This window comes from Formica exsecta, unplaced genomic scaffold, assembly GCF_003651465.1.
Source record: "Formica exsecta isolate Colony F162 unplaced genomic scaffold, ASM365146v1 scaffold98, whole genome shotgun sequence".
In the NCBI taxonomy this organism is placed as follows: Eukaryota; Metazoa; Arthropoda; class Insecta; order Hymenoptera; family Formicidae; genus Formica; species Formica exsecta.
In genome coordinates this window covers 1,756,942-1,776,634 of record NW_021853741.1, presented here as the reverse complement: position 1 = coordinate 1,776,634, position 19,693 = coordinate 1,756,942, and the positions used below count along the sequence as shown (strand labels likewise).

General features: G+C 35.1%; 6 protein-coding genes across 17 annotated transcripts in view; 5 read left to right on the top strand and 1 right to left on the bottom strand.

The window, feature by feature from the left end:
- Positions 1-99: 99 nt before the first annotated feature.
- LOC115245470 (aftiphilin) lies at positions 100-5,914 on the top strand. Of its 6 annotated transcripts, none has more exons than XM_029823806.1 (8): positions 100-385; positions 813-922; positions 1,037-2,904; positions 3,061-3,273; positions 3,361-3,507; positions 3,588-3,648; positions 3,887-4,018; positions 4,265-5,914. In XM_029823806.1, exons 2-8 carry the CDS (start codon positions 820-822, stop codon positions 4,765-4,767), a joined length of 3,027 nt encoding a protein of 1,008 aa, XP_029679666.1. In that variant the 5' UTR covers positions 100-385; positions 813-819; the 3' UTR covers positions 4,768-5,914. The 6 variants fall into 6 exon arrangements, with proteins under 6 accessions (XP_029679666.1, XP_029679663.1, XP_029679664.1 ...); XM_029823803.1 differs by having other exon boundaries at positions 808-922; XM_029823804.1 differs by having other exon boundaries at positions 770-922.
- Positions 5,915-6,241: 327 nt separating this feature from the next.
- Positions 6,242-7,970, bottom strand: LOC115245480 (DNA repair protein XRCC4-like). Its single transcript, XM_029823828.1, has 2 exons — positions 7,646-7,970; positions 6,242-7,456 (listed from the first exon to the last, which is right to left on the bottom strand). Exons 1-2 carry the CDS (start codon positions 7,775-7,777, stop codon positions 6,698-6,700), a joined length of 891 nt encoding a protein of 296 aa, XP_029679688.1. The 5' UTR covers positions 7,778-7,970; the 3' UTR covers positions 6,242-6,697.
- A 30-nt stretch (positions 7,971-8,000) lies between these two features.
- LOC115245482 (THAP domain-containing protein 4-like) lies at positions 8,001-9,527 on the top strand. 2 transcript variants are annotated; one of them, XM_029823831.1, is made up of 3 exons: positions 8,001-8,556; positions 8,743-9,151; positions 9,283-9,527. In XM_029823831.1, the coding sequence occupies exons 2-3, from the start codon at positions 8,771-8,773 to the stop codon at positions 9,421-9,423; spliced, it is 522 nt and encodes a 173-aa protein (XP_029679691.1). In that variant the 5' UTR covers positions 8,001-8,556; positions 8,743-8,770; the 3' UTR covers positions 9,424-9,527. The 2 variants fall into 2 exon arrangements, with proteins under 2 accessions (XP_029679691.1, XP_029679692.1); XM_029823832.1 differs by having other exon boundaries at positions 8,066-8,556; positions 8,638-9,151.
- Positions 9,528-9,948: 421 nt separating this feature from the next.
- On the top strand, positions 9,949-10,891 carry LOC115245483 (THAP domain-containing protein 4-like). Its single transcript, XM_029823833.1, has 2 exons — positions 9,949-10,413; positions 10,492-10,891. Exons 1-2 carry the CDS (start codon positions 10,018-10,020, stop codon positions 10,606-10,608), a joined length of 513 nt encoding a protein of 170 aa, XP_029679693.1. The 5' UTR covers positions 9,949-10,017; the 3' UTR covers positions 10,609-10,891.
- Positions 10,892-11,785: 894 nt separating this feature from the next.
- Positions 11,786-18,211, top strand: LOC115245469. 5 transcript variants are annotated; one of them, XM_029823798.1, is made up of 5 exons: positions 11,786-11,972; positions 12,645-12,716; positions 12,808-12,870; positions 13,714-13,898; positions 14,363-18,211. In XM_029823798.1, the coding sequence occupies exons 1-5, from the start codon at positions 11,921-11,923 to the stop codon at positions 17,366-17,368; spliced, it is 3,378 nt and encodes a 1,125-aa protein (XP_029679658.1). In that variant the 5' UTR covers positions 11,786-11,920; the 3' UTR covers positions 17,369-18,211. The 5 variants fall into 5 exon arrangements, with proteins under 5 accessions (XP_029679658.1, XP_029679659.1, XP_029679661.1 ...); XM_029823799.1 differs by having other exon boundaries at positions 11,912-11,972; positions 12,384-12,716; positions 13,736-13,898; XM_029823801.1 differs by having other exon boundaries at positions 11,912-11,972; positions 12,384-12,716.
- A 347-nt stretch (positions 18,212-18,558) lies between these two features.
- LOC115245471 (AMP deaminase 2) overlaps positions 18,559-19,693 on the top strand; it is a 33,441-nt gene continuing 32,306 nt past the window's right edge. Inside the window, exon 1 of one of the 2 annotated variants that reach the window (XM_029823812.1) lies at positions 18,559-18,856. The gene's annotated coding sequence lies outside the window, so the exon portion shown is untranslated. Of the gene's footprint in view, positions 18,857-19,577; positions 19,692-19,693 lie in introns of those variants that run through there. The other variant, XM_029823810.1, reaches the window with a different exon arrangement.

The window sequence follows — 19,693 nt, the reverse complement described above, 5'->3', positions numbered from 1 at the left end:
CGTTAGTGTGTTTATTATATACTGTTTTATTCTTTTATTGCGACTACAAATGTATATAGAGAATTGTAAAAGAATTAGAAACTCCGTACACATAATTTTAAAGAGCCGCGAAAATGTGCGTAACGAATGACAGGTGCGCGCGCACGCGCGTACGACTGCGTATCGTAGAACAGGTGATGTGTGTGTTACATATCTATAATGTCTTATGACTGCCGTCATCGTGCATCTAATCATCGCGCACGATCTGTTGGACGGACGACCTGATACACTTGGCTGTGATAATCACCCGAGTGCCCGTTGCGCTCGCGGAATACGTGCCGTGATGGCCCACGAAATAACGATGGCGAGGTAGAATCGTGTTCCCGAGATCGCGGAGCTGATACTGGTACGTGGTGGCCGAGAGTGGCCGAGAGTAAGAACGTCATCGTCAGTCTTTTACGCGAGTAAGTCTATTAACCTTCGTCGCGCAATCTTCCGCGGGTCTGTTTCGAGTCGCGAGAGAGGATCCCCTCCCGTGTGCTCGAGCACGACTTAACCTTAATGCGTTTTGACATATGTATGTAACGGGCGTACGCATGTGGAGAGAAAGGGACGATGTAATTGTAAACAAAGTCCGTGAGATACGATTGAAAGTAACGCGGCGACGGTCGAACGATTTTACGTAAATTACTGCGTAATAGTTTTGCGCGTTATTTAGAGTGAAAATTTGAAAGTCCATCTTTTACTATGTCCTTATCGCGCTCTTTAATTTCGTCGATGTTTGTAAAAGGTTATGTAAGATTTTGTCGTTGTCGATGTTCCATGAAGTAAAGGAGAACCATGGCTTTCCCGCCTTTAGTCAGCTCAACACCTCCGCCCTTAGACAACTTCGGAGAGTCCGACGAAGATGAATTCGGAGACTTCACAGCTGGCGGAATAGATGGTATTTATCTGTAAATTAATAGACCCATTAATATCTAACACAATTCCAACACTCGTTATCTTTCACATTATCGCGCACACAATTATCCTCTAATATATAGGCTTGTTGTTATAGGTTTATCTGTTTCATCAGAATCCCCGCAGAAACTGATCACTCCGATACAAACACCAATAATATCACAGAACGTATCTCCTAGGATAAATGGTATTAACGAGTCACCAGTATTAGACGGTTGCTCTAAAATAAACAAAGCCTTGAAATGTGGCGTCATTGATGACCTATTGATTGTCGAGAAGGGGGAGGATAACGTGAGCCATATAAGATTGAAAGATAGAACAGATAATAGTAGCGTATTGGAAAACAATTTCGAAAATATTAGTATTACAAAACACAATGTATTAGATGTACCTAGAAATGGCGAGTTGCATAAAGTTGAGACTAGTAATAGCATTGATCACGTTTGTACTCAGAATGTTTTAGCTAAGGAAAATTTTGTTGATACAGATGTAATTAGTAGCAACAATAGTAGTTTAGCTGATAGTATAAAGACAGTCAGTGAGCAAGAGAGATCATCTAATGGTTTGGAGGCAAATGATGAGATAGAACCTACAAGCTTGGATTTGGAAGATCCTACAAGTACGCCGGATATTCTGCAACAATTGGATGACGATTTTTACAATTACGAACAGTTCAAAGATTCCAGTGAGTGGAATGATACTGTTTGTGATAAAAAGACAGATGTGACTATGACAGTTTTAGAGACGGAATACGATAATAAGCCTAATTCCATAGACACAGAATGCAATGTAACAGATGAAATAGGAAACACTTACACGCCATATGGCGAGAATGATGTCTGTGTCAATCATATTAATGATAAATCTACTTTCATTCATGATGAAAAGACAATTTCCAATTTTGTTACCTCGCAAGACATTAATGTAGACAGTACTGATGTTTTTAGTCAGCCAGACTGCGAATATAGTATTCAACCAAAATATATAGAGATGTACGATGTAATATCTAATGGTGAGACGAGCAAATCGAGTAAAACCTTAAATGATTCTTTCAATTTTGATTTTACTTTTGACGATGCTCTAAGAGAGAAATCAAATTTAGATTGTACATCCATATATAACGAAGACATTTATGTTCAAAAATCTAATATGAAAAACGATGAGAGTTTTCCTAATAACATTTGCGATAAAGGTGATGTAGAAAGTATCATACAATCAAAAGAAAACGAATATGTAGTTGTAGAAACAAAGAATCAAATTGTTCAAAAAACAGGTATGAATGGGGCAATTGATGAAATTTCTGCTTATGAAGAAAAAAACTCGAATAACGAAAAAATAAACAGACAGCATATTCCGGAAGATGACTACGACGCATATAATCTACATAATTCCGACTTTACGGAATTTATGGAGCATAAAGGTTTTGACGGTGTATCGAAATTGCCAAGTAGTTACAATCCGATATCCATTAATAGTGAATGCGAAACAGTACAAATTCATGACGCATTTTCTTCCGATATGTCTTGTATACAAAAATTTTCATCAATTGAAGAAGCTTCACTGCCATCTACTAATACATCCCTTGACTGCTTAAAAGATAAAGTTAATCTTACAAATACTGCGAGCGAATGTGCCACATATAAAAGCGAAAATTCTGTAGTATATTTTAGCGATGGCGAATTTTATGATTTCCACTTACAAAGTATGGAGCCAGCCACCGAAGTACAAGAAAACAATTATTCTGATTTTGAAAGCGCGGATAACGAAGACGATGATTTTGGTGATTTTACTAATTTTTCGAATGCAACAATAGAATCGAAATTAAATGATGATGCTAAAGAAATGAAGGTACGTGAGGACAATGATGATTTCGGAGATTTCAGCAATTTTGAAACATCAATGGGTGTAGTAGAGACACAGCAGTTTAATTTGAAAGAATCTATATGTCGGATAGAAAACAAGAATGTGAGTTTAGGAATGTTTATAATAGATAGTTGATAGTTTATTAGAAAAATAAGTGTATTTTTGCTTTCGCTTAGATTTTGTGCAACTTTTGCATTAAATATAAATAATATAATTTATAATATACTTTTTGACATATTTCAATCAAAATAATTTCAGGCCGCGAATAAAATAGAAGATATAATAACAAATATGTTTCCAATAATTCCTGAACATCATGAAGTCGAGTTAAAATCTTTAATAGATGAAACGGATAAAGTTTGGCAAAATGTGAAAAGTGTGGAAGAAACTAATGCTCTCACCTATCAATGGGCAAATAGTGGTAGTAACAATGTTCTTCTAAATGCTCTTGGTATCGATTCCCGGAATATTGTAAGTATGCATGTATTTAAAATTGAAAATATTTAATACCTTTTTTAATATATTCAAAAAATAATAATATTTGTTGTGAAATTAAAGCTATTCGGGCCGAGATGGAATCCGAATATACCAAGGTTTGCTGCAAATCTTGGCTTTACTCCGTTGGAGCCGATTAAAGCTACCGTTGAGTCTCAGCAGCCTTCAACATCCAACGCCAGCAGGATGCAAGGCGCGGCTTGTTCAGATGTAAGTTGAAGGTTTATTTTCATAGGATACACGTGTGAGTACAATCTACATATTTATTAATAATTGTAATATTATATTAGGAAGTACCCGCTGCCCAATTTGATTGGAATAGTTCTGGTCTTGTAAATCCTCTAGATGCTAGTAAGTATTTATTGTAATCGTGCGTAAATGTGTGTGGTAGTTAAAGTATTACACTGAAGAAGAAAAAAGATGCTAAATCTCTCATATATTTTGCTACTTTGATATAATCACATATAACGAAAGAGAAAAAGAATATTTTCTCTTGAACAATTTTTTATTCTATATGGTGTGGTGATATAACACGTAGACATGTGTGTTGAATTTTTTTTTAAATCTTGCGAAAAATAACACAATACAGGTGGTGGTGGGTTGTCCGCTCTTCTGCCTCTGGATTTGTTGTGTCCGTTTGATCCTCTATTAACACCCCATTGCTCCACACATTCCGAATCCTATCATCAGTCAGCTTGCTCAACAAACTCCGTGTATTACTGTAAGTGCTAAAGTATAATTATATGTGTGTGTTGTGTGTATGTGATGTGATGTGTACATATGGACATATTTATAATTTTTGTTTCAAATAAAAAATATCTTTTTCATATATGCACATATATCAAATATTCATAGTTTCTGCTTATTTGCTTGGTTTTGAATGTTTATAGTATTGTAATTACTATGTTTATAGTTGATTATATAATTAATTATTATGTGTAGTTAACCATTTTTTATTATTATGCAGATCCATCAGAAGTACAAGAACCAAGCAGTCAGCTTGTAAAATCGCAAAATTTACTCGAATTTACTAATAATTCGCTAAAACAGCAAAAATCGTCTCAAACGTCCAAGATAATAGAACCATTGCCAGGACCATGTGCAGTAGAATGGAAGAAGAAAGTCGAACAAGATTTCGGAGCAAAGCAAAAAGGCAGCCAGTCGCATAAAGCTTTGAGAAATGTTCCGCCGACCAACAATAAGTCGTTTTCGGTAAGCAATAATATTTCCAAAGTACATGATTATCATAGAAAGACATCGGTATGTAGAAAAGAGAATACGCAAGGTACGGAACACGTGGTCATGGATCGATATGGTCGACCGATGACCGTGCAAGCTGAAACCGCGAAGATTCTGAATCAGTTACCGGATCTGTCGTTCTTAAACGCGAGAACTCTGTTGTTCAATCGCGAGCAGAAGCAGATCGTGCCGGATCTGGGCGCAGTGATAAATCGGAAGATGCCCGGCTGAGTAACATCGGTCTGAATGCGAGTTTGAAAGGGGCAAACGCGAGAGGAAACCTCCCGGAGAACCTGTTGCGAATTGAACGTTTCTCAATGACCCATACAATCAAAACGTACTTCTGCTACCTTTCAAACCTGTGTTCAGACCAACCTCTGATCCAACCTTGGCTCTTCCGCGTCTGAAAAGGATAACAAGACGCGTACGTGTGTACGTAAAATTCCTGTATTATTCATCTATTCGCTTGCGGCACCGAGCAATGCACTTTGACATTCCGAACCATCATTGTTTTGTGATTTTATAGCGCTATTGAGAATTATTGTTATTGAATCCTTTAAAGGAACTTTTACTTCGTTATGCAATTATAATTTAATATTGCACTATCGTTTCGGCTTATGTAAGTTTGTTCTGTTAGCTCAACGGTTGCATAATCCTTACTGGAAACAGCAACATTTTATGTCCCTAAATTAAATAGATTTAAGAATTCACACATATTTGGCCATGTTCTAGTCTACAGTTCTTAACACATAAGTTTTATGTATTATATGTTAGGAAAGATTCGTTAAAGGGATATTTTCAATTATAATTGCGAGCAATTAAGCAATCGAAAAGATTATATTATACGTTTTTATCTTGTACGTTAAATTTACCTGCAAATTCTTCTGAGATTATTCTTAGATGAGCAGATCCGAATATTAACCATATACATTCGAGATATCGCGCGTACGATATTCATCTATTACAATTTCAAGCAATCGTAAATATTTCCATAATATAGAGTTATAGAGAAGAGAAAATACACACACATATATTTAACTCTATTCAAAATAAAAACTATATACTAATCGTAAGTCAATTATCAATTAGATTGACGAGAAGATTGATATCTGTAATGAAATCGTCGAGTGATATCGCATATATCAAATTCGCTTGATGCTTTTATTGCACATTTTGAATTTCTACTGTGGAACGATGTACTTAATTATATGTAAATGTAAAGGCATTTGCATATTGATTATTAAACCGCGAAACGCGATAAGCTAAAGTAATATTACCATTACCGAATTCGTTATTTATTAATGATAATATTGTAATATATATTTTATGTAAAATATTGTGGATAATATTAACACATAGGCAATCTTTGACAATTGAATCGTTGTTACTTTTCTTAACCACTTTGTCCACGAAATCGTATCTCGCAAAAGTCCTCGATCTCTTTCCCGATCCTTGAATTCAACCGTTTGCAATACATCTACACACATTTAGCATTTAATTTTATTAATTATATAAAGAAAAAGAGAGCGTTAAAGAGAATGATTCAATGAACAATTCAATATTTTGAACAATCGTGGTTTTGATTTTATTAAATATAAGAGAATTCGTGTAAAAGAGATCAACTAAATGTCTCATATAATTATTTTTTATTAAGATATTTGTATTAAAAAAATTATTATTCATCATTTTATATTTGATTATATATTTTATAAAATGTTTGTCATCATCACACAATATATAAATATAAATTTATTACATTAAGAAGTAATAGTTGAAATATTTACAAAAATCACATATATTCAATTAGAATATATAATTAATAATACAATTGAATTTGGTATAATATATCTCTCCGTAGGCACACTCGAGGCACAGCCGAAATTTAAAAAAATTTCCATTTTTCTCTCGTTTTTGCTCAAATTTAAATTTTTATTTAAAAAGGTTTTGAACATTTGATTAAAAAAACTATTGGATAATGTAGTAGACACTTTGAAATGAAAAACTGATTTTTACCAGATTTTTTGAAAGCCTAGAATAGTAAGAAAACCTGGATTGATCCTCAAATCTCCAGTGTGCCTACGGAAGGTGAGAAAAACAAATGTGCCTACGGAGGATCAGTTGTAAAAAAAGAGCATGCAAATGTAATGTATGATTTTTTAAATTAAGTAAATAGATCCTCTTCAGATTCTTCTTCTGAAATATTAAGGACCTGTTTTATTGTATGAGGCACGTCTATATTTTGTGATGTTAACTTATTTCTACTAGTAGAAGGCTCAGGACTTGTAAATTCACTCGATGAGGAACTTGTACGTATTCTAAAATTCATCTTACTATTCTTTGATATAGTTTTCTGTTCACTTTTGTGATCCACTTTGCGTTTTCTTGAATTAGATGATGCAGTATTATGTACTTTCTTGCTTTCTACATCTGATTTCTCACTTTCATCGTCAGTAGTTTCATCATATATCGACTTTGTTTGTTTGTTGTTATCTAAAGCCTTCTGAAGCTCTCTAATCCTTTTTTTCTTTGCATTCAGAAGTAAAAGAAATCTCGTGTAAAGATCCTTCTCCATTTTATCTTTTACATTTATCATTTCTTCTATATCTTTGGTTAGCTTTATATTGCTTTCATTCAGGCATTTGTTCCCTCTTTCCAATGTTAGTATTTCTTCTTGACATTTTTGATAAAGCTCCAACAATTGTTTCAAAATATCAGAAATAGTTAATATATTTGAAAGAGGATATATTGCAATTTCTCCACGAGTAAGAATATTTTGCTGTTTCCATATAAATGTATCATCATGCAGAAAGAACTGTATGTCAGTATTCTTACCAGAAAATGCAAGTTTGGTTTTTTCCAGATATATTTCAAAAGCCTCATCTAAATGACCTAGAAAGTAATTGGCCTTTTCTATGTCCATCTAGAATATAAAAATAATTACATCATTAGATATATGTGTTAAATGCAATAGAAGATATGTATTATGATGATAATCATCAAGAGTGACATTTTGCTTTGACGATAAGAAACTTGTTCAAGTTTTTCAAAATTTTGTTATATATATAAGTAATATACAGTCGAATGAGTAAATATTAATCAGATTATATACCTCTCCTCTCAGTGGTACTGTGCATGGTCTTAATAATATTATTTTAAAATGTGTATCTTCCCATTCTGCGTATAATGTAAAATTACTTTTGTCCACCTGATTCACAAGCTGACTCACGCTCACATTAATCATGATTTCATTTCAATAACTTAAAAAAGGTATGTAAATAAAAAACAAAGGAATTGCGAAAAACATTTGATGTATAATTTGATAAATTTTTAGTGAAGCGAAATAATGCACATGAGCATTTTATAAGTGCTATAAAAGCACTTTATATATTATCAACATGTTGGAGCATGTTACAATGCGTCACATGTCATCAAGTGACGCGCGCATGCGCTTCTCGTAATGATATTTGACATATATATGTATCTGCATGCATGTGTGATTATTTTAATTGTTTAAATAGTTCGAAAAAATAAAATAATATATTCGAGACATTGAAATGATTATCACACACACGTGTGCGCTTAATAACAGTTCTTCGATTTTTATTAGCAATAATATTACTGTCTCTTACTAAAAACGACACGATTAAAATTACTGAAGAATAACATTAATTATTAAATTTTACTGCTATGAAATATTTTAAAGATAAAAAATTATTTAGGCGAGGGAAGAATCACAATACTTTTTTTTTAATGATTTGAAACTTTTCGCCGTTAAATGATAATAAAGGTTATGGAAAGTAATACAATAGTACGTAGTAGAAAAACTTAGAGACACGATACATCTTTTTCAGATCAGGCTGTTAAAATATATGTGTAATTCGTTATAATTTAACAGAAAACAAAATACATTATATGTTTTTATTAAGCACAAACTCGAATAGAGAATATCTATTTGGAATAAAATTTTTATATCAACTACATAATACATAAAGAAAGTGTAATATACATTTGCTTAATAAGGTAAGAGTCATACAGCTTATCAGTCATCAGAAACTTAATTTTAGACATGTCATCTAATCTTAATTATAATTATATTTACAGAATATATTTTACATACACTAAGATTTGAAATTCTTAAAATTTAAATTTAAATTTGCTTAAAAGTCTTGCTCATTATCTGTTCTATATATATTTATACTGATATAGTTGGAACTAAATAAAGCGGATTGGAAACATGGAACGTTTACCATTACCCAAAGCATTAGAACCATTAGCGTGGCTAGAAGGAACATGGCGAACAGACAATTATGGCAACGGCAAATATCCGACTATTGAAAATTTTAAATATTATGAGGAGATAAGTTTTACATACATAGGACAACCCATGTTTAATTATACTGCTCGAAGCTATTCCATCTCAGAATCAAAAAGACCAATGGCTCAATCAACAGGTTTCTTGAAAGTGAATCCAGAGACTAATAAAATATTTCTCATCTTGGCACACAATTTTGGTTTAACAACCATTGAAGAGGGTGAAGTAATTAATAATACCATTAACTTAAACAGTACCGATATATTAAGAATGAAAGGGGCAAAACCACCGCAAGTAACACAGGTGTGTTTAAACATTTTTAATTTTTACTCAATTTAATATATCATAATTTATATAAAATATATATAAACTTATATAAATCTTATCTTAATTGCATGCAAATTATACTTTTTAAACTTTATAATTTTTTTCAGATACGCAGAGAATTCAAACTCGATGGTAATTGTTTAGAGCATGTGTTTTATATGGCAACATCGAATACTCCAGTGCTGACTGAACATTTGCGAGTAAAGTATGTAAAAGTGAACCAAGAGAATGTAAAGAGTGTAAAGTAAAGATAAACTTTTAAATGCACGTTTTATTGTATAGTTTTTACTATTTACTATTGCAACTTTCTGTATAAGTATTATGAATGAATAAAATTTTAGAATAACAGGTAGAACGCGCGTTGAATCAACCATCCGTTTTTTACGCATTAATTTTTTCCGCATCAGCGATATTATCTGTGTGCGCATGTTACATGACAAATCTATTATGTATTCGCAAGTCTCAACATTATCCATCATTCAGATCTCGCGAAATTACCACAAAAAATATAGTTTACTGCTATTACATAATAACTTCATAATACACGAAGTATGTATTTTTCTATAATCGACAATCGTAATTTCTGTTGCGACACAAGAATTGAATAGTTTTTGATGTTAAAAAACATTGCATGCTAACATATAATCATAATAGATGAAAGATTTTAGGAAGGTATAATACTGGAAATTTCATGCGACGATTTTCCAGTATACAGTTCAACTTGCAATAGCGCGCTTCGAGTGAACGTATAGAACGATATAGACAAGATACATATTAAATATATTTGAAATTTTTATCACTTTCATTAGATTTGTATCGTTTAAGCTCCACGGCTGTGAAAAATGAATATGAAAATATTACCGTTGAACGAGTTGTTACATGTGTTAGCCTGGCTTGAGGGCGTATGGATAACGGAGGAGCCCGCAGTCGGAATATATCCGACCATCAAGTCGTTCAATTATTACGATGAGATAAATATCACGTCCCTAGGCCAACCGATGTTTAATTACATTGCGCAGAGTTGGCATCCGGAAATGGGGATGCCGATGCATCGAGAGACCGGCTTCCTGCAGATCTTACCGGGGACCAACAAGGTTGCTCTAAGTTTGATTGATAATATAGGTCTGTTCACGGTCGAGCAGGGTGAGCTGATGAATGGTACCAAAACTATTGATATAAAAAGCACCAATATATTGACAACAGATGCATCGATACCGCATTTCCCAACTTTAACGGAGGTACAATTTTTGTATAAATATTGCATGTTGATAATCATGTTCAATAGTACAATATTTAATGTGTTCTTTTCTCGACAGACGCGTCGAGTGTATAAAGTCGATGGTGACAGTATGGAACTAATCTTCTACATGGCAACATCAAAAACGCCAGAACTGAAGGAACATTTGCGTGCGAAGTACAAAAAGATCGCATAACACATGAAGAGACAAGGATAGAAATAAAATATTGTACAAGTTAACGTTTTTCATTTTGTGTTGAAATTATCTGACAATGATTAGGATGTGAATATAAAATTTTCGAAAGATGCGAAATGTAAACGCATTTTTCGATGTAGCTAGTAAATGTATAACAAAAAATAGATTTAACTTAATACAATGTATTGTATTGATATGTATGCACAAAATTATATACACGTTTTTGTGTCTGTCATTTTACCAAGATAAATCAACTAAATAAAAGGTCGGAGGTCGGCGCATACAATACCTAGGAGAAAATTCGCGGCTGGCACGCGACGTGACCGCAAGAGAACTGCGCCACAGATAACATTCTTAAGCGTATCCTTTTTAATTCAATCGATGAAATTTAGTTATATTTCTTTACATTAACAGACAATATGATTTTTATTGATTGTTTTATTGATATTGCAACATTTGCGACTTATGTTATGATGTTAAAAACTTTATATATATATATATAACTTGATCTTTACATTTTTAATCATATAGAATATAGACTATAGAAACTGGTGAAATGGAATTTGATATAAAATATATAAAAGAGTAAGAATATTTTTATACTATTCTACATATTGTATGAGATGAATGATGTGAATGAAGATTATCTGCACATCTCATTCAATTCAATTTAAGATTATATAATACATCTCGTACTCAAAGGAGAAATGAAAGAATTAAACTTTGATTTTTGCTTATAAAAATTTTGTGTCAAAAATTAGCAAATTAAAATGAACTGAGAAATGTTCATTAGCTGCGAAATTTTCCTCTTCTGAAAAAAGAAAGTATAAAATAATATTAAATCTATTTCTTATTTTTCTTTATACATTTTGAATTTGATTATTTTATTATATTTTATTATATATATGTATATAATTTTTTACTAAATACTGTATATCCTGAGTTCGATTTTCTTAATGGAAAGAACGCGCGATTCATATCAATCTGGGATGATAATTGTGTGGGTTTAAATGTATCGAGAATGTGTATTTACGTGTTTCGTAATATCGCGAAACCTGAATTAAATAACCGCTACTGCTTAGTCGAATTCGTTCGGCACAAAAGGGGGTAGGGAATGTAACACCTGCGTGTTTACCCGCTGAAACAGCCTCGACCTGCCACGGCAGAACCGATGTCGACGGTCGACCGTGACAGTTGCTCGCTGCGTCGGCATGACGAAGAATCGTTCCCAATCACGGGGAAACGGATATCGGAATTGATCTTTGAATATTTCGCGTTACAATACCGCGAGTGTTCGTTACATCGTCGCCATATGTCGCCATTAATTCGCGGCGACTCGAGCATCTTTGTGACACTTAAAATACGTGCGTTTTATGTCCGATTTCTTTTACAATTCGATATCTAGATTGTTTTAAAATTATTTTTGAGGTCAGAGAATATACGCGTCGCGTATTTAAATTATCATACAGAATTGTTAATTTTATATCATTCCGACACATCCGTACAATTCTTCTTGATTTTGAGAAAATATAGAATTTTCTCGATTTTTCTTTCATTTCAAGAATTGCTTTTATTTAAAAAAAAAACGTATTTTATGTACATTATTTAATAAGTTTCTTTTTATTTTAAATATTTTATATTTTCTTTCACAATCTCTTTTAATTTAATTTAAAAATTTGTATGTTTTTATATCTTACTCTTTTTCTCTCTTTCTTTATTTTATAAAATTTATATTTCTTTGAAAGAATTAACATAATTGTTTTATCTGATTTAAGGTGCTTAAAAACTATGGAAAGTGGAGAGAAATAGAAACACGTTTGTTTCAAATAGATTGCATTATTCGGATTCATTAATTTCCTTAATGGACGCTCGCTAAATTGTGCGAACACATAAGATTATAACGATATTGTGTTTCGAACTACGCCATTTTTGACTTAATCCGTGCGCAATTTGAATTTGCATTATTGAATCGATCGATATCATTTCTCGATGCGCTCAATCGACTTTAAGCTTTTTGACTTTTGAATGGCCCGTAGCATGGCATCGCTTTACGATGGCCACGATCATTACAAGAGGATGTTTGAACTTCGGGAGAAACTGCGAAAGAGGCAAGTACATCAAGTTCTCGTGAAATAATCACACATTGCGTTAGTGCATCGCGAGAAAATAATTATGGAAATATTATTGGAAATTTTCCAGCGAGGAGGAGAGAATACGATTGGAGGGGCGATTCAACGAGCTCGTGCGAGAATCTTATGATAGGTGAGCGAGTATCTTGACTAATTGGAAATACGGAATTCCTTGAACTTGAATATTTGCTGTTGAGAAATTTGAATATGTAATAGAGCCGCTGTATGAAGTCTGTACACACACAATATAACACGTGACATAAGACTTATTATGGAATCGTGTATCATAAAAATTCATAATAATAAATAGTTAGAATTCTTTTAATTTAATTTAAAGTTTTTTGAATCAATTTTGTTTTCAAAGAATAAAAACAAGATTATTTTTATATCGCTTTTTAATTTTTGTTTTATGATATATTGTGCGTAAGTCAAGTTCATCTAAATTTTTTTTTTTTTTTTTTTTGATAATGCGTTAAGCAAATTCTTCGAGTTTAAAATGCGAAAGTTAGAATGAATCATTCTACGTTTCATCTAGCGCAGCAAAGGTGTAAAGGAATTACCCAAAATACTCGATATCGATTCAATGGCAACCCGGTTTTACGGGATGTCACGATCAATAACACTACGAGCATAATCTCATTCTCGTCATCGTCGTCCGACATATCTCCATTCGCGAATTCCGTTGTTTACGTGTCCCGATTCGTGTCTGGCCGAGACATCCGAGCACTTCATCGATCGCGGAGACAGGATAAGAACGCGAACATATTTCATGCTCACGATAATGCGCGTTCCTGTTTTAAGGCGATGCGTTAGCTATATGTATATAGTTGCGGAGAGACGCGACCTTCTGTCATCAAGGTGTCATGAAATGCTTTTCGATTGTATGAAAGTCGTATTAAATTCTTAATCGACCGATAAATAACCGAAGAATAAGAAAAATAACATAATTAGCCTAAACTTTTATCATTCGACGTAGCTCGACGATTTTCTGATTGCAGACACGATGCTTGTATAAATCGGTTGCGTATGAGATACATACAGTATTTAGAGGAACAACGTGCGAGAGATGAAAGGAATCACAAGCTTCTCGCAGCATTGGACAAAGTCACAAACAAGCTCGCGTTGATAAGCGCGAAAAAAGACAGACTCAATGTTCTCAGAGTAAGTGTCTATTATTTTAATTAGAGATTTATTACTATTTTAGAAAAATTATTTTACAATACTATGTTTCCATTATAACAAAATATCATATTAAATTTATTATATTGGATTGTATTGGAAATAACTATCACAATTGTTAAAAAGTAATAGAAATTATATCTAAAATGTTCCACTTGCCTTTTTAATTTTTTCTAAATTGGTTTAGTGATTGATTAGAGAAATAGAAATTAATTTCTTCATTATCTAAGAATTCTTTAAATATTTTGATAAAATAAACTTTGAAAAATTTCTTGAATTTATCTTGAAAAAAATATTTCAATATCTTAAATTTTTTACACATTATATGTATTTTGCTCTTATAATTATAAGATATATTTTGCTCTTATAATTATAAGAAGATATAGTTGTTGCGAGCAAATTTATATCAGCCCTTCTAATGAGCGAAAATCTTGGTTCTTTTTCAGAAGCAATATGAAGCTTATCTGCTGCGCGTTTATGCCAATCGTCGACAACCTGGTAGCGTCACCGGAGACAGCGGTATCGCTAGTCAGAATGAGGATAAGTACACGAAGAAAATCGTCACGTTGGCGCAGCCTGATATAGCATCCGCGGAAACGAGAAGCGTTTCGTCACCGCGGGCGCATCTGTCTACTCAATCAAATCAGCCAAGGTCTACCTCCACATTCAAGTTGCATGATCAAACTGCTGTAAACGGCACTTTATTAAATAATTCTCCGATCTTGCCAACTACGCCACTAAGTGCACCCTTCGGTGTCGATTATCATCAGACGCGCGTTCCTCGTGAACCGCATGTTTATGTCTCACCGGTCGGTCAATCGAACGAACAACTCACTCAAGTGTCAGCAATTTCCTCGCCAAATACCCGTCACTATCCACGAACGCTTTCCGGTTATGACGAGAGCGCGTCTCGTGGTCTTCAAGATGTCGGCAATTTTCGCGCTTCGCATACGAAAGCATCGGTTTTGCCGATGTCATTCTTGGATCAGATTCAACCCGATGCTGTTCCCGTTAATCGATTCTTCAGAGAGCATGTGGAATCGCTGCAAGCCGCGACCTCTGGTCTCTCGACGCAATTTCCTGCTGGAAAAGCGCGATACGAAGAGACATCGCGAAATGAGCCTGTTTCACGACGATTCGATCCCTTGACCGCGCTTCAATGTGACGATGTTAATATAATGTTATCTAATCCGCAATCGCAGATAAGAGAATACGATCCGTCCGATGTTGCAGGACCCTCTTTAATGACTGCGAAATCGAGTACATATCGAGTGGATCCCAATATAAGTGTCGTTGATGAAGTCGATCCGTTGCCGGGATATATGGACTATATCGAGGCGAGTCCGCAGAAGTCCGAGGACGAAGGATCCATCCATTCCCTCACTAGCGATGACGTGGACGATATGATAAGGCGCAACGAGCATCTATTGTGGAGCACGGATGGTGCCAAGACTCCATGTCGATCGCCGATTGACGTTTTGGGACTGCATAACGCTAATTTGGACGAGAATGGCAAAACGACGGCGATCCTGGAAAATGAATTGGACCAATACATTAGCAAAATCCGGAAACTCCATCGAGAGCATGGTGTAACGACTCTGGAGGAGATGGACCACGAACAGAACACTAGTGGTGATCTGCTGAACGTCACTCTGTCGGAGGACGCTGCGGAGCTTCCGGCTGAAGATCGGGCGAGAAAGGAGCGAGTGTCTGCGAAGATGGACAGGATTCTGGCGTTGGCAAACGATCTTGCGTCGAAGACGACTGGACTGAAGGAGGTTACACAAAATACAACCGGGCAAAGTGGCAACGATAACTTATCCGCGGAAGTTGTCAAGGATGAAATTAGACACCGCGAAGCGACGACGGACGATACATCGCAGTTCGAAGAAAAACGCGAGCCTGAAGGACGCGGAATCTCGGCAAAGAACGAAATTAGAGAAGACGTTGCGACACACTCAACGGAATTAGAGCAAACGCGTAGAAACGCGGAGATTGCGAAAGAGAGCTGGAATAATGCGGACGATTTAGCCGAATCGCGAGAGCGCGATCGGGAAATACCTGCTGCGAAGAAAGACGACACACACGAAAAGATAGCCGCATCCTCGAGTAACGGATCACAGATCGACAATCGGAACAACGCATCGGAGAAGAAACAGTTCGATCTTGTTACCGGTGAAGAATCGAATATCGATGGTCTATTCGACGTCGCCGAAGAATTGACACCGTGGAATCTTGCGAGTATGCAAAAGGAAGTTCGAGAATTAGATTTGAGCGATCCTAACGAAGCTCGAGCGGTGAAAAAGGACGTCGAAGAGACGGAGAATAAAATCGTCGATGAAATTGCAAGCGAATCGCATGTTTCGTTACCGTTCATCGAAAAAAGCGGCGCGAATGATGAAGTGGAGAACGCGCATCATCTGCAAGATACACTTCCTCACGAGGAGATGGAGTCGAAAAAGTTGGATGTATGCGAAGCGAGCGAATCCCAAGAAACACATCATCCCTCTGTCGAGAATGTTGAAGACGTGACTTTTGAAATTTCGAATCAACATAAAACCGACGAGTCCAAAATCACATCTCACGTAAATGAGGAACTTGGCGAATCAAAAAAAAATAATGATAAGAAGCAGGATAATGACGAGACGACAAAACCTCAAATCGATGATCGATCTGAGAATATAATAAAAGATAATGAATATAGTGTCGAGCAAGAATACGTCGAGGATTCGAGCCAAGAGCCACGATACGAACAAGATTCAAATGAGCAATATCGTTATGACCAAGGTATATCATACGAGGGAGTTAATAACGAGGAGTACGAGAGGTACGCCGCACAAGGATACGCTCAAGAGGGACAGGAATATGTCGAATACGTGGATGGTCAGTACGAGCAATATCCTGAAGATCCCAATAATCCACAATATCAACATGATCCTAACGCGCAATACGAGCAGGATCCGAATCAAGCATACGATTATAATTACGACCCCAATCAAGGATACGGGGATGATCCTAATCAGCAATACGACCCCAATCAAGGATACGAGAACAATTCTGGTAATCAGGCATACGATTATACCGAACAAGTTTCTTACGATCCTAATCAGGTGTACGATAATACATACGAGCAGGAAGAACAGCATAATCCTGATAATAATGTTGTCGTCGAAAATCCTGAAAAAGAACCGGAAACGGAAGAAACCTCGCAGAGACAGGCAAATCCGGAATCGGAACACAAATCAAGCAGAGATGAAGATCCACAAAGCAGAGATGAAGATCCGCAAAGCAGAGATGAAGATCCGCAAAGCAGAGATGAAGAACCTCAACAAGTAGACGCTGTTAGCGGAACGAAGAAGAAAGACGTGATTAAATCCTTGCTAGATTCTGACACAGATACGACAATCGAGAGAAACGTCTCGAACACGGAGAGTGATTTTGATTTTAATTAAAATGTACACATGCGTCTGGACGCAATGGAAAGACATTAAATTTGTATAAAGAGATAAAGGTAAACTGCAGTGATAAGATCCTATTAATAAAATCAAATGCATCAAAGAAGAACATAACTAAATTTATGTCGAGTTTCAACATCGATTTCACGAGAAGTGTCTCGGGTATGAACAGCGATCTTAATTGAAATGTGCAATGTTTCGAAGAAAGAATGCTAAGTTAAGTATAGATGAAGAAAAGTACAGCAATATTGTTAATGAGACAAGTCTGATTTAGAAGGACATGCTTTTTAATATCCTTGCTGAATTTCAATATGAATTTCACATTTATTTCGCGAGAAATGCCTGGAATATGGATAGCGAATTTACTTTTAATTAGAGCTTTAATTAAAGTCCAAGAATTGTAGCAAACGGCAAAAATAATTAATCTTGTTGGATTTCTGCTTTGAACATCTATCGTAAAATCATATTTACATATGTAGGTACAGAATAAACCCACATAGTATGCATATTCAAAAGACGTCCAGAAGATATCCCGAAAATCATCTTTAAACGATAGAATATCTTCGGGATGTCCTTTGAACATCTGTTGGATATACATACTATGTGAGAAGTGGAAAAATAAGATGCAAATATATTATTTTATCGACGCTTTAATATATATATTTTTGATTAATTACGGCAAAATTTGAATATAACTAATTATACGCATATGTGAAAAACTGCGCACCTGTACAATCATGAAAAGATTCATTCTTATTAAAAATGACACGGATCTAATTCTAAGCATCTACAGCTTTACATTGTAAGGATCAGTTATTATTAAAGATACCTATTAAATTTGAAAAAAAAATACATTGGGATAGAGTTTTTTGTATAGATAAGAAAAGATTACAATTAACCCAAAATTTTATAAGAGATTTTAAAAGATTATTATTAGCTAATAGATATGCAATAAATTAGCGAATATCACATTTGATGATATATCTATATTTACAATAATAATAATTAATCCATATATATCTTTCTCATTACGCTCTTTAGCATATATGTATATAGATATACAATATACATTATAATTAAACAGATATACAAATTTGTTCTCTTTCTAAGAACATAATTTTATAATATTTAATTCAAATTTAAAATTTAATTAAAATTTAATTCAAATTAAGGGTGCAAGTTTACGATCGATGATTGAAATCCATTAATTAGACTATTAAGTGTTTTTCAGTTTTTGCATGTAAAAGACATATGCGGCCTCGTGTCTCGTATAATTAGCGCAGCATGACGGCGACGGTCAGTCGCACAGTATGGATTTTCACGGAATCGACGGAAACGAGTCTGCGCCATTCGTGCGATTTTCGCAGCTGTGTCGCTCTTCTCGACCAACCACGCGCATCACACCACGGACGCAGTGCCGTAAGAGCCGCCGGTGAAGAGATCCTTCGTCCGTTTCATCGTAGATGTCCCGAGCTCCCGAGAAAGGTAGAAAAATCATACTTTCTTCCATAGAATTAGTTTCTCTCTCTCTCTTTTCGCTTTTCTGAAAATTACGGAATTGCGTAAAATTGTGCATTGTAGAATTAATTGTTTCGCAAGACATGATATATTATTAATAAATGGAACGAAAAAAAATGATACGAGATTTCCGTGATATATCAATCAACAATAAACGATCAAGAATTCGCGGAATCTTGTCGCAAAGTAGAATTACTTCTACTTAAGTTTTATTATGCATCGAATTTTTTCTCTGCATTGTAGTACATTATTGATTGAATCTAAAAAATCATAAATATGGAAAAAGAATCCCATTCGTATCAACAGACAAAACAAAACAATTTAAACAATTAAAGAGAAATATATTAACGCTCCCGCGTACACATACGTCACTTCGATATATCGAAGACCGCGACTCACGGCATGCGTCAGTGCACAATCACGATGACGCACAAGGTGTTACGCGCGGCGCGGCTAGTGGTTTTTATGACAGCTTTCTGGTGACAGAATCCGGACGTTTCTCCAATATATCGAGTGGCTATCTCGCGCGTTCGGAATCGAATCGTCACGACATTTATTTCGCGGTGAAACATCGCATATCTGCCTCGTCTCGACAAATTCATCGAATATTCGAATTAATCTGAGCGCGACGCCTATCAACGTGAACGTAACGCTATATCGTTCACGCTGCCGCGTCGCGATTGACGCGGGCAAGCGCGCGCGCGCGCGCGCCACCTCTCGCGATCCGCTCGCCTCTCATCGACGCGTCCGTTAGAGCCAGCTGTTCATCCGGAGTAGCGCGCGCGACGCATCCTCCTCCGTTCA